Source organism: Lipophrys pholis, assembly GCF_963383615.2.
Source record: "Lipophrys pholis genome assembly, chromosome: 21".
In the NCBI taxonomy this organism is placed as follows: Eukaryota; Metazoa; Chordata; class Actinopteri; order Blenniiformes; family Blenniidae; genus Lipophrys; species Lipophrys pholis.
The window spans coordinates 4,965,462-4,977,712 of NC_137649.1; the positions used below are offsets into that span (position 1 = coordinate 4,965,462).

General features: G+C 42.2%; 1 protein-coding gene across 6 annotated transcripts in view; it reads right to left on the reverse strand.

Moving 5' to 3' along the window:
* The window catches only part of col12a1b (collagen, type XII, alpha 1b), a 143,144-nt gene that overhangs the window by 63,452 nt on the left and 67,441 nt on the right, over positions 1–12,251 (reverse strand). For 4 of the 6 annotated variants that reach the window (XM_080490675.1, XM_080490674.1, XM_080490679.1 and 1 more), the window contains 10 exons: positions 11,963–12,102; positions 11,116–11,248; positions 10,971–10,988; positions 9,305–9,444; positions 5,835–5,964; positions 5,582–5,730; positions 4,356–4,485; positions 2,383–2,522; positions 2,160–2,289; positions 1,937–2,076 (listed from right to left, as the gene is read on the reverse strand). In XM_080490675.1, coding sequence (XP_080346801.1) covers positions 1,937–2,076; positions 2,160–2,289; positions 2,383–2,522; positions 4,356–4,485; positions 5,582–5,730; positions 5,835–5,964; positions 9,305–9,444; positions 10,971–10,988; positions 11,116–11,248; positions 11,963–12,102 — 1,250 coding nt within the window. The remainder of the gene's footprint in view (positions 1–1,936; positions 2,077–2,159; positions 2,290–2,382; positions 2,523–4,355; positions 4,486–5,581; positions 5,731–5,834; positions 5,965–9,304; positions 9,445–10,970; positions 10,989–11,115; positions 11,249–11,962; positions 12,103–12,251) is intronic. The other 2 variants (XM_080490676.1, XM_080490677.1) reach the window with 2 other exon arrangements.

A 12,251-nucleotide genomic window follows, 5' to 3' on the forward strand; every position in this document is an offset into this window, starting at 1 on the left:
TGTTTTACCCTTTTTCTTCCATATTCATACTCATTATAAACATTTTACAAAATTATTTTTCTCTGTATTGCATTGACTAGTTTAGCTTTCCTACACGGTCAAAATAGAGTGCATTTAACTGCACCTTTTAAACTTGTTGGGGTGATTTTCAATTGAGGTACTTTCTCTAGAATTCGCCGCATCTCCGAAAAGTTGGGACACTTTGATAAATGTAATTAAAAATACAATGAAAAGAATGCAAATTGAATAAAAACATTATATTTTGTTCCCAATAGAACATCAACATCACACCAGATGTTGAAAATGACACATTTTACTATTTCATGGAAAATATGAGCTCATTTTGAATTCAATGGCAAATCTTTCAAATCTGTTTCGAATCCCAACTTTTTTTTTGGACTTCTTCGAAATCATTTCGACATTTTTTTGGTGTGGCTTTTTTTCTTTTATCTGCTTAAATCTATTTCAACAGTTAATTCTTGACATTACTTGAAGATGTGCGCTGTTTCTCGTCTTACTGGGAGGCGACCTGTGAAACCACAGCGACGGGGCAGCCACATTCCTCTGGCAGAGCATGTTAAAAATCCTCCCGTAAAATCTGCTCTGACATACTAATTGGTGGGTTAAGAGTTGCGTAATCGGCAGAACCCGCTCGTGAACAGAGGAACCGGAGAAGACGCGTCACCGGTCAGACGGCGCTCGGAGCCGCGACTCAACAGCTCTTTGCTGCGCGGACTTTATCACAGCCCGCTGATTTGCAGGATTTACACTTCTGTCCAAGCTGCACTCCCCAAACGTAAAGCCGGCGAGCGAGCCGCACAACAATGACGCTAAAACAAGGATTAGCGATGCTGTTGTGTGCTAGCGCATGGCGGGATTAGCTTGTGAAAAAGCATGACGTCAGTAATAAACCCCTGCTGAGTCCTTTGATCGTCTGGCTTCTTCTGGAGGTTCAAACGGACTCCGACGGCTTTTTTTACGAACTTCTGCTGAAAGATCTCGAAGGCGTCAAAACCGTGTTACTTTCCAGCCTCTGTTATTTACTCCCAATGTTTTATTTTACGGGTGTGGATCCACTGCGAGTATTTACTGGTTTCTGCAACGACTTTCCAGACTTTTTGCAAAGTGTGGGCCCACCTGGGACAGCCAGTTTACCAGTTATTGTTGTTATTACACACAAAGAGGTAATGCAGCTAATGGGTATTAAATGATGTGGCTGTGAGCAGATCATTGAGGCCACGTTAACGAGACATTTCAAGTGAAAACTTCTCTTTCAGCAGAAACGCTGAAAACCGTGTAGTTTTCATTTTGGGCCAGTAGTGGGTGCTGTTATTTGTTTTTGTAATGAAACCACACACACGTGTACAAAGAGAACAATCCGCTCTAAACATTCACACTGGGAGTACAGGACATTCATATGGACAGACGATGCAAGTTTGATTTTTATCATGGTGACTGTCAACTCTAAAACTACCAAGTCCCGGGACAATAAGGCTGGGAGTCATGACACGACGGAGGAAAATGTTGTCATTGTCCATCTACTGAGCATGTGCAGAACAACTATTCACTACAGCGTGTGCAGTAGCGCCATTTCAGAAAAGTGGTGTTTTCTGACCCAAGCTAAACTGATTAAAGTCAATATATTTTTAATCAACTTCTTGTAATCTGATTAAAAGCAACTCAATCTAAATTAGTAAAATAAATCTGACTCAACTTCAATGAACTTGCATTAACTTTACTGTTGTTCCTCTCGCAACCTCAATGTGTATGTGGATGTTCACGATCCATTATCAACTTAATTTAGCCTACATACAGTTTCCTAAGTTCGACGTAAACTTAATTTGAGTGAACTTTACTCATCCCATTGTAATCAAAGTCATTATATCTGAGCATTATTCATCGATCAACCTCTTTATGACTAGCAGGAATATCTTACCACGATCTCCAGACCTCCATCGATAGGGGAGTAGATGACTTTGTATCCCTGCACGTTGCCGTCAGCAGCGTTCCAGTTAACAGTGAGTGTGGTGATAGTGGGATTGGTCACTCTCATGTCGCCTACGCCACTCAAAGGCACTAAAAACACATTCAAAAGAACACTGAAGGTGTCATTTCTGCGGGAGATTTATATTTAAAGATGTCGTCTAAACGTGACTCACATGTCTTTCCATCTTCAGACTGGCGTTTTCCTTCCCTGGCGGGATACACGGGCAACACCGACACCGTGTACGGAGTGTCGGGCATCAAGTTCCTGAGGATGATGCTTGTGGTGCCTAAAGGTACTTGCTCCTGTTCAGCAAAGACAGAACGTGAGGGAAATGTTTTTCTACCCATCTGCCTTTACAGCAGCGTTGTGGAAGTTTGACCAGTGGAAAGTCTCACCATCTGCTCCTGTCCGCCAGCTTTGGGCACGTAGAAGACCTTGTAGAGGCGGACCGCTCCATCAGCTGGATCCCAGTTGACCGTCAGGGAGGTCATGGTGGGGTCGGTCACCCGCAGGTTCTTCACTCCTCCCAGAGGCCCTGAAAGGCACAAGTCAAGTTAACGGACGAGTAACGAGACAGACTTTAAGGGCCCATTTACACAATGTTTTCAAGTGGAAATAGAAAAGTTTTGGTGCCTTTTAGGTTTCCGTTTACAGGAGAACGGTGCTCGGCGTCACTTAAAATGCAACTTTTTGAAAGCATCATCAAAGATGGAACTTTCAAAAAGCGCTGCGACTCTGTTTCCGTGGAAACGGTTGGAAAACGCAACTTTTCTGAAATGTGCTCCTGCGCATGTGCAAAATAAACCATGTAATTAAACCATGATGCAACCACAGCAGTCATTAATGTAAGTCCAGAAACACTGAGTGAAGGGTGTTAATGATGAATCGTGGATCACAGGTCATAACCTCATGTTTAGAGCGTATTGTTCTCTGCTGCATGTGTGTGTGGTTCCATTATAAAAACAAACAACAGCGCCAACAACGGACAAACATGCTAACTGCATCATTTCTAGCGTTTCTGCTGTTTCCATGGAAAACGTTGACGCGGAAACACGAAATTCTTTTAATACGAAAACGCAAGAGATGCGATTTTTTATTAACAATGTTGTGTAAATGAGGCCAACAGCAAGTGTTTATGCCACCTCCACATTTGGAACTATGACCGTCTCCTCCACCAATAGCCTTCATAAATTGTCAGATTTGAAAAGACTTGACTTCACATTTCATCATTATCGATGTAAAGCTGCACCCACCTGTCACCCATCTGCTTCTGATGAGTGGTAATGATTTTTATAACCTGTGATTCACGATACATCACTAACACCCAGCTTTCACTCAATGTTTCTGGACTTACATAAATGGCTTCATTCGGTTGTGGTTGCGTCATGGTATAATTATGTTTATCCCGGGTAAGCTCATGGGATTGACAAGGCTCGTTATGAAGCCATAAAACCGAGGTGTTGTCGATCATTTGAGTTGGCCTGTTTGATGCTGTTCCTGCTGTTCATTTTCACTATATCAAAAGTACAAGAACGTCAACATAAGCCACACTCACTCAAGTCAGCAGCAAAACTTTGCATGTGAACAAACTTGTCCAACTCTGGCTCTTCCTTCTCCACAAACAAGGTCGATGTTATTCCACAGAGACTTGCCATGCTTTCATTACGCCCCCGTTTGGATTACAGTAACTCTCTCTGGCATGTTTAAATCAACAATCACAGCAGTCAGACTCCTCACAGGAACCACAAGAACATCCCTCCGCCGTTTAAGGCTTCTTCAATAACTCCTGGTGAATTCACAATTGATTTCAGGATTTCAGGATGACTCGGGCTGCATGGTGGTGCAGGGGTTAACTCACAGTCACTTTACTTCTGGCCTTGGGGGCCTTTTAGCATGTTGGTTAGGCTTCTCAGAAGAAACTGGAATGTTTGATTGTGTTTGTTTTGTATCGGCTACTGTATGTCAGGTCCCCCTTGAAAAATAATTCTAGCCTCATTGAGGTTTTTGTTTGGTACTCCACTTTGGATGGATGGATGGATGGATGGATGGATGGATGGATGGATGGATGGATGGAGACATCAGCTCTCGAATGGTCATAACAAAACTATTGAGTAACAGGTTAACAGAAATGTATATCGTTTATTGGTGGTAGTAATATATGGGATGTGTAGTTTAACACAGAAACATGAATATTTAAAGCTTTAATAACTCTCTGCGAGTTCTTTTCACGCGTTACCTTGATAATAACCTCTACGTTTAAACCTCCAGTTTATCTTCACTGGCTGGTTGCACCACATGTATTTACCACGGTTACGTCTGTTGACATGTAACACGATGTTCAGTATTCAGTACACGTGTGGACTCTTACTCGTCTTTCCGTTCTCAGACATCACCTTCCCGTCTCCGTCGGGGTAGACGGGCACCAGGGAGACGGTGTAGAGCGTGTCGGGCTGCAGGCCTCGCAGGACGCTGGTGGTGGTTCCGGGTGACACCGTTTCCTGAAAGTTGAACGACAAGTCACACACATTAGCTTCAGAAATCACCACTGCATGCAAAGACAACAGTGAAAAGGTGAATATAGTTTTACTCTGGTGCCATCACCAGGCCGACTTAAGCTGCAAACTAAACTCCCAAACTCACCAACAGTTGACATGTTTTTCATTGAGTTTTATCGAACTACGATGAGTGATCTGTTCTGTACATTTAACCTTTGTCAGTGTTTTAAGTAGTTGAGAGTAAAATTAAGCAATTATATGAATAAAGAACCAACTATTTCAAGTATACATTCACTCCTAGTGTTCACCAGAAATTGTAAAACCATAACTGGAAGATATTTTATTGTCCTGCAAAAATTTAAAAGTGGGACTATTGTATATGCTAAGTTGGTTGTTTTTAGCACATATTTATTTTTTGAGGCAGTTTGTCAGCTAAAGATCCATTTTGACTGCCTTTAAACACTTTTTTATTTTTAAATACTTTTTATTGACAACAGTCAATGTAAATACAAACAATAACAATAGTCCTGAGATTGGGCCCTCGTTCTCAATAAAAGATATATATGGTTGAAATAAAGAACCAGGAAAAAAGAATAGACATACTTCTAGAAAAAATACAAAACTCCAAAAAGAGGCATTAGTTGCCCATCTTAGGTCCCAATCTTCTTTCAAATATGTGAGTCTTCAGCTGGAGTTGTGCTGTCAACTGTTCCATTCAGTATACTAGTCCTTTAACTTTAGTCCAAAAGTGTTGGACAATGGGGCAATCCCAAAATATGTGCGTTTGATCACCCACAAGTCCACAGTTTCTCCAGCTCTTATTGTTACCCCAGCTTCATTAAACACTTTTGATTTCGTTTGAGGATCAAGATTCTGAAGGTCAGATTTAAAACTTGGATCTTAAATAAAGTCTTCAATTTAAAACAAAAATGCTTGTAACTTCAAGCAGTGATCTGTTATCGACAGAAAATGACCTTTAAACGTTGACTTTGTTTCCCACATTGCCAATAGGATAAAAACGTTAATATGTTTGTTGAACTGAGGATTGAATTAAGAGGAAGAGGAAGTGGAAGACGCACACGCACACACAGGTGCCTACCAGTCCTACCATGCTCTCGGCTCCTCCTGCAGCAGGAGCGTAGACGAGTTTGTACTCCTTGACGCGGCCCTCGGCGGGCTCCCAGCGGACGTTCAGGGTGGTCATGGTGGGGTTCAGAACCTGCAGGTTCCTCACTCCGCCCAGAGGCTCTGCAGGGAAAACACAAAAAGTATACGTTCAATCAGCAAAAGTAGCAAAAGAGAAAAAAAAGCATCTTAGTTGCATTTCTTCCTGTTTTGATGAGACGTCTTACTGGTTTTGCCGTCTCCAGAGATAGGTGTGCTGATCCCGGTGGAGTACATGGCCGCCACGCTGACGGAGTACGGCGTGTCGGGCTGCAGCTTCTGCAGGGTGACGGTCGACTTCTTCCCTCCGACCTGCAGCTGTTCGAGGAAAAATCATAGAGACAGAATGACACAAAAGAAAAAAACCTTATACGTGTGCGTACACAGGAAGAACATGTAAACTCCACAAAGAAATGCTCAGGCCAAGTCTTCCTGTTAGGAACCGTAACTGTATATACATTTACGATTTCATAACAGTCTCTAACACGTTGCTGGGGAACACAGCGTTATCATATTAGCATTAAAATCACATATTGTTTCTCAAAAATGATAAAAATCCTTGTGTGACTGTGAGAAATGACATGTATGTAATCATTCCAGATTAATACAAGAAACCTAGTTACTTCACTAGAAAATAATCTCACTCTGACCTCCCTGGAAGTGCCAAATACCTGAAAAAGTGATGTAAATGTGACTTTGAGATAAACGGCTCTGTCGTTTATCTCTTAGCTACCCTGCAAACTGTTTATCCCCGCTGTGGATGTGTTTACTGCGTCGTATCCATTTCATGATGTACTGCCTGGTTGTTTGTGCAGGACTTCCCACAGGCCTACTTGGATTGTCCTCCAGGGGAATACTTTACTTACTCGTGTATAAATAATCGTAATAGTTTGCAGACGCCGTCCTGAGGAACAGTGGCCGAGTGCGTTTTGGGGAAATGAAGCGGTGAATGGATGAATGGTTTGAATGAAGATGTTAAAATCTGAATCAAGAGCTGGTGGAGGGTCAGCCGGTGTGTTTACAGCGCTGCCAAACACACGTATGGTTGTTTTCACGAATAAGTCAGGTCGTCATTTCCATCATCTAAGATTTTCACACAACGGCAGCATGAATTGATGAGGACCTGGAGGTGTCCTGGAGGTGTCCTGGAGGTGTCCTGGAGGTGTCACCTGCCAGGAATCCTCAGAATTCCGCCGTGTGCTGGCTGACTGGACCAAATGACCCGTTTTCTAACTGTACGGTTAACGGGTGGTAGCTGTTACCGCTACTGTTGGTAACAAATGGTAAAATATAAAGAACAAACCAAGAGGTTTTTTTTTTTAAACAATAAAAGTAACGACTACTAGCTTAGCTACATTAGCTGCATAGCTGAATGACTGATTTCCAACCGGCAGTTGCCCAAATCGATCACTATGTTTACAAACAAACTGGAATTTGAAGCCATCAAACTGTGTTTACGTTTCGATAACTGACGCCGTCTTCGGAAAACTGTGCGCATGGAATTCTGGGATATCATAGATGGCGTCGCAGCAGCTCAAGTGAAAATATCAACGTTTTAGAAATTCAGCCTGAACAAAAGGCCAGACGTTCTCACAGAAAGAGAGAATAGTCTGAAATGTTGTGAAACTGATCATTTTTCCAGTTGCGAATTGAGATCTGGTGAGACCGTCTCCAAAGGAGATCTTGCTCCTTGTTCAGTAAAGAGGAGCTATGCTAATGCTATAATACTCAACATATACCTGCTGCGAAGACCGCAATGATGATGATGCTGGCAGCAGTGTTCTTATATTTCAAGTTAATCCCGCTCTGCTCACAGTGGAAGTATGTAGCCACACGAAAAAAACTTGGTTGATAATTGTCTAGGCTCCTTCCTCCTGCATAATTTAGTATTAGTTTTATGGCCTCGCAGTGTGACATAGATCTTTCGGAGGTGTCCAGCGTTGGATCGCATTCCTGCGCGGTGACTCCACACGGCGTCCGGCCTTGAAAAGGAGATGAAAGGGAGCCGCAGGCGCTCCCTAAAGAATTCCAGCAAGATTCTCTTTGTGTCTCTGAGATGTTATGACAGTATTCCCCCAAACAACGCGTCAGGGTCGGGGCGTGATGTCAGTGCCTTCAATCCGTCTGAAAGATGGATCCTGCGTCACACGTGTGCACCGGAGGACTGAGAGCATCTGGCGGAGTGAGCTGCAGGCCTACCGTCATACGATACTCGACTGTTTGTTTGCTTTGCGGATGAGCTCAGCGTCTCCTTAACCGATCCAAAACAAGCGAAAACGTCTGATCCAAGGCTACGCAATCGGCAGGCTGTGCTATTGAATATATTCCAATATCAGAGTCGATGAGCAGAGTTCCTTCTGCGCTGTGAAATAGATCAAACTGATGAGTCATAATAGAAAGAAAATTAAGAGTATTCGCAATCTGAACTGTTTTGTTTTTTCATTTGGCTTTAGGAAAACTATTCCGATTCCTTACTAGCCATTTTTAACAAGTGACAAACTGGCCTGCTTGGTAATATAATAGTTAATACCTGTACTGAAATCATAAAAGAAATTGAAAGACTGACTTTAACTGAACACTTTTTATGAGTTCTTTGTCACATTTTATGAGTAAATTTGATTTAATGGTAAGCACAAAAAGATCTGAAACTAAAGCAATAACAATGTTTTTGCAGTTCAATATAAGATTTAAGTGTCATCAGTTGCAATTATTTACAAGAAACTATGTTTTTCAACATGTTTAGGCAGTATTTTGTTAAATTTTGTCACAAATATTCAAGAAGAACGGAGGGATCTCTTTATTTTTTGCTGCTTTAATCGTCTCCTCTGGCAGAGTTAAAATTTTTTTAAATCATTTTGTGGTTGTTGAAATTGCATCCGAGGCAGCAGAGATCTAAAACTTCCCTCAGATCCAGCAGTTGCTAAATTATGTTTTTTTACACGTGAGCTGGGACTCGTCCGGCTCTGTCTGACAGATTTAAGGCTTCAGGGATTCGCCGATCTGTCATTGAGCGGCTGAAACGGACCGGAGACGATCCAGGAGGTCAAAAAGCAGCACAGATGGAAGCCTCCGCACCCCGACGAGAGCAGAAAGAGACCAGAACAGACAGAAATACACCCGAGGAAGGAATTTACTGGTATTGTTGTTCCCATCCTGGACAAACAGATGAGAGGGCAGCATGGGTCCACGAGACCGAAGACAGGGACTCATTATTTAGTAAATTGAACATCGAAGTGAAGCCATTCAGGGTGTAAAAAATAAAAAAAACCTTAAGAAAACACGGTGTGGATCTCTGAGGTCGGTCGATTGTTCAGAGTCAGTGGAGCAGCTCCAGCTATTGTCTCTGGACAAAACAATGAGCCAAGTGTTCGTCTACGTGTTTTCAGAGGGGCTGATTTTCACATGACCACATTTAGAGTACTCAAACAGTTGGAAATACTTAAAGTTTACTGCAGTTTAATCTTTAAGTATCTCCTGCAGTGATGTGAAATAAGGACTAAACAGTTAGCAGGATTTAAGCGATGGATGGATGGATGGATGGATGGATGGATGGATGGATGGATGGATGGATGGATGGATGGATGGATGATGGATGGATGGATGGATGGATGGATGGATGGATGGATGGATGGATGGATGGATGGATGGATGGACATACCAGCAGAGGCTCTCCTCCATCGACTGGGTTGTAGGTGACCTTGTAGTTGAGCACGGGGCCGGGGGCGTGGTCCCACTTCAGCGCCAGCGAGGACGTGGTGGCGTTGAAGACTTTCAGGTTTCGAGGAGGCTGAGGAGGAACTGGAGGCACATAGACGAGCACAAAGTGAGCTGATCTGCACAGGGGGAGCTCTCTGTGTTTGAAGAGCGGTTAAACTGATGAAGATGATGGAGGTAATGAGGAGGGTGATGACAATGATGATGATGATGATGATGATGATGATGCCCACAGTCCGGGGGTGTGGAAGCTAAACAGGTTGATTTTAGGATGAAAGCGGCAGTGAGGATGAGGTGGTGATGAAGCAGGTCAGAGCAGAGCTGAGATCAGTGAACTCTCAAGTAACGCAAAATTCCAAAATATTCCAAGCAAAAACAATGATTGGAATCTTATTAATTTGGGGTAAAATTACCCAAAAAATTACAATTAATGATCTTTTCAGATAATAAGAAGCAAAAGTTGAGGTTTGTATTAATATTGAGGATTAAATTTCAGTGTTAAAACAAACACATCTATTGAAACATTATCAAATTATTACATTTTCACCGTATATATATATATATATATATATATATATATATATATATATATATATATTGGTGGTACAGTAGTTGTAGGAAAAGCTACTTGTTGAATAATTTAATTCATGAATAAGAAAACATTTTAAAATCTGGATGAATTCAGAACACTGACTGCCGGCTCTGTGTCTGAGCCGCCGATCGATGAGAAGACAACATGCGACCACACTGATCGGATGAACACGTGATGATAACATGGCGTTACGATGGAAGACAACTGGGACAAGTGGACATGTTACCATGACAACGGGATGGAAGGATGGGACCAAAAACAAAGTGTGTGGAAGAGGAGGACGAGTCAATGGACACACTTGCTGCATTTATCACTTCAGTTTATCACGCCACAATAAACTGTCTGTGAAATGTCTGGCCAATGCAAAACTAACTTTAACTCGAAGGTAAGTGTGAAGATGAAGAAAAGCCTGAGCTCAAACATTTTTCAATGACCTTTTTAATAATAGAAATGTAAAGGATTTTTTTTAAGTAGTTGTACTAAAAACAATGTCTCCTTAGTAAACTTATTAGTAAGCAGTTTCATTAAGAACTTTGCTAAGAAATTATTACATTTTAATTCAAAAGAGCTTTACAAAGGGAAAAAAGAAACTTTTTTAAATACATAAATAAAGATAACCTAATGAAAATTTGATAACTTTTCAGTTTCAACTAAAAACTATGAAGTTTGCCGGATTACAAAAAAGTTGAATGTTAATTATTATAATTATATTCCTTTTGAAAATTTTGATGACATTCAAAAAACTGACCACTATACATTTTGATTGTTCTCGAAGGACATTTAACAAAAGGTGAGTTTTTTCGAACCTGGTGTGGAAGTAATGCCAAAAGGCTAGAAAATACATTATAATATTTTTTCAAATAATGTGTTGTGGCGTGTACTCAAAATGAAGCTCTAAATACATTTTTGAAAAAGGAATGTGTTCCAGTTAACGTCATCTTTTTCCACATTACAAATCCACATCAAACACTGAACAACACAGTGAGAAGGAAGCTGTCCTTCACAGTCTGACACATACCGTCTGGTGCCTTCAACACTAGAAAGGAACGTTGAGAAAACATTGTTATTTTGATGTGAGTTACGTCTCTCAGTGCAGATTCAATAATAACCATGAAGTTTTGCTTGAAGCTGAGGAGGCGGCAAAGTTTTCAGGGTTTGCTTACGTGTGCGCTCGTTCCCCATCAGGTCCTCGCTCTCCGACTCGTCTGGGTAGATGGCCGTGACGGTGACGGTGTACTCGGTGTCCGGGTCCAGGTTCTCCAGAACATGTGAGGTCTCCTCGTTACTCAGAATGGCCTGGAGGAGGACATGAAGAAGCACGTGTGCGTCGACGTGTGAGCAGGACTTCATTTGATCTTTGGCTACGTTCACACTGCAGGCAAATGTGACCCCATTTTGACCTTACGCTCACGAGTGACCTGTTTTGTGACAGTGTGAGCGTCGCAATTCCTTGTTAGCTTAGCCGCCGGCATCAGTCAGCTGTTAGCTTGTTAGCTTAGCCGCTGGCACCAGTCAGCTGTTAGCTCCATGTGACTCTGTGCGCTGCTCCCATTGGTCATGGAGCTATAAATCCATCCAGAGAAGTCCTGGACCACCACAAACAGACAGGATCAGTATGTTTCAGTCCAGGACCACCCCGGAAAAAGTCCCGATATACTGTATTTATATTTGTTTGTATGGCCAGAATCACTCCGACCAATAAATCCTATCCACTGACTCTGCAATCAGAGCAGATCAAGACAAAAATTCCGTCCCGCATGCTCAACCTGCTCTTTCCTGCTCTCGACATCTCCAGAACAGCAGTGAACCACTTTGCTGATCTCTGACTGAAAGTTCAAGCCAGAACCATCTCAGTGGTACACTGTAGCCTCTTGATAAGCTGAACACTGTTCACTAGTGAGTACAGCAAGTAATAACAGCAGCATTACAACAAAAAAAAAAATTAATAATTTTAATTTGATTTGAAAAGAACAAATGAAGCATATTGACTCCTGCTCTTCACACACTTACATACTGAAAGTCGACCTCCCCTCTCTTGGTCCAGCCGATGCGGTACAGGGCCACGTCCGGGGCCCCGTGGTCCCAGGTGGTTCTGAACGAGGTCTGGGTCACCTCGGAGAACTGCAGGTCCTTGGGGGCGGGGACAACATCTGCTCGCAAAGACAGGAACAAACAAAGAGAGAGGGACGATGTTTACAAGACGTTCAGAGAGATGAAGCAACGTCACGTGAAGACTCTTTACTGAAACTGACTGTACAAACCAAGGCTGTAAATACTGTAGTATTGGAGTTAGATGAAG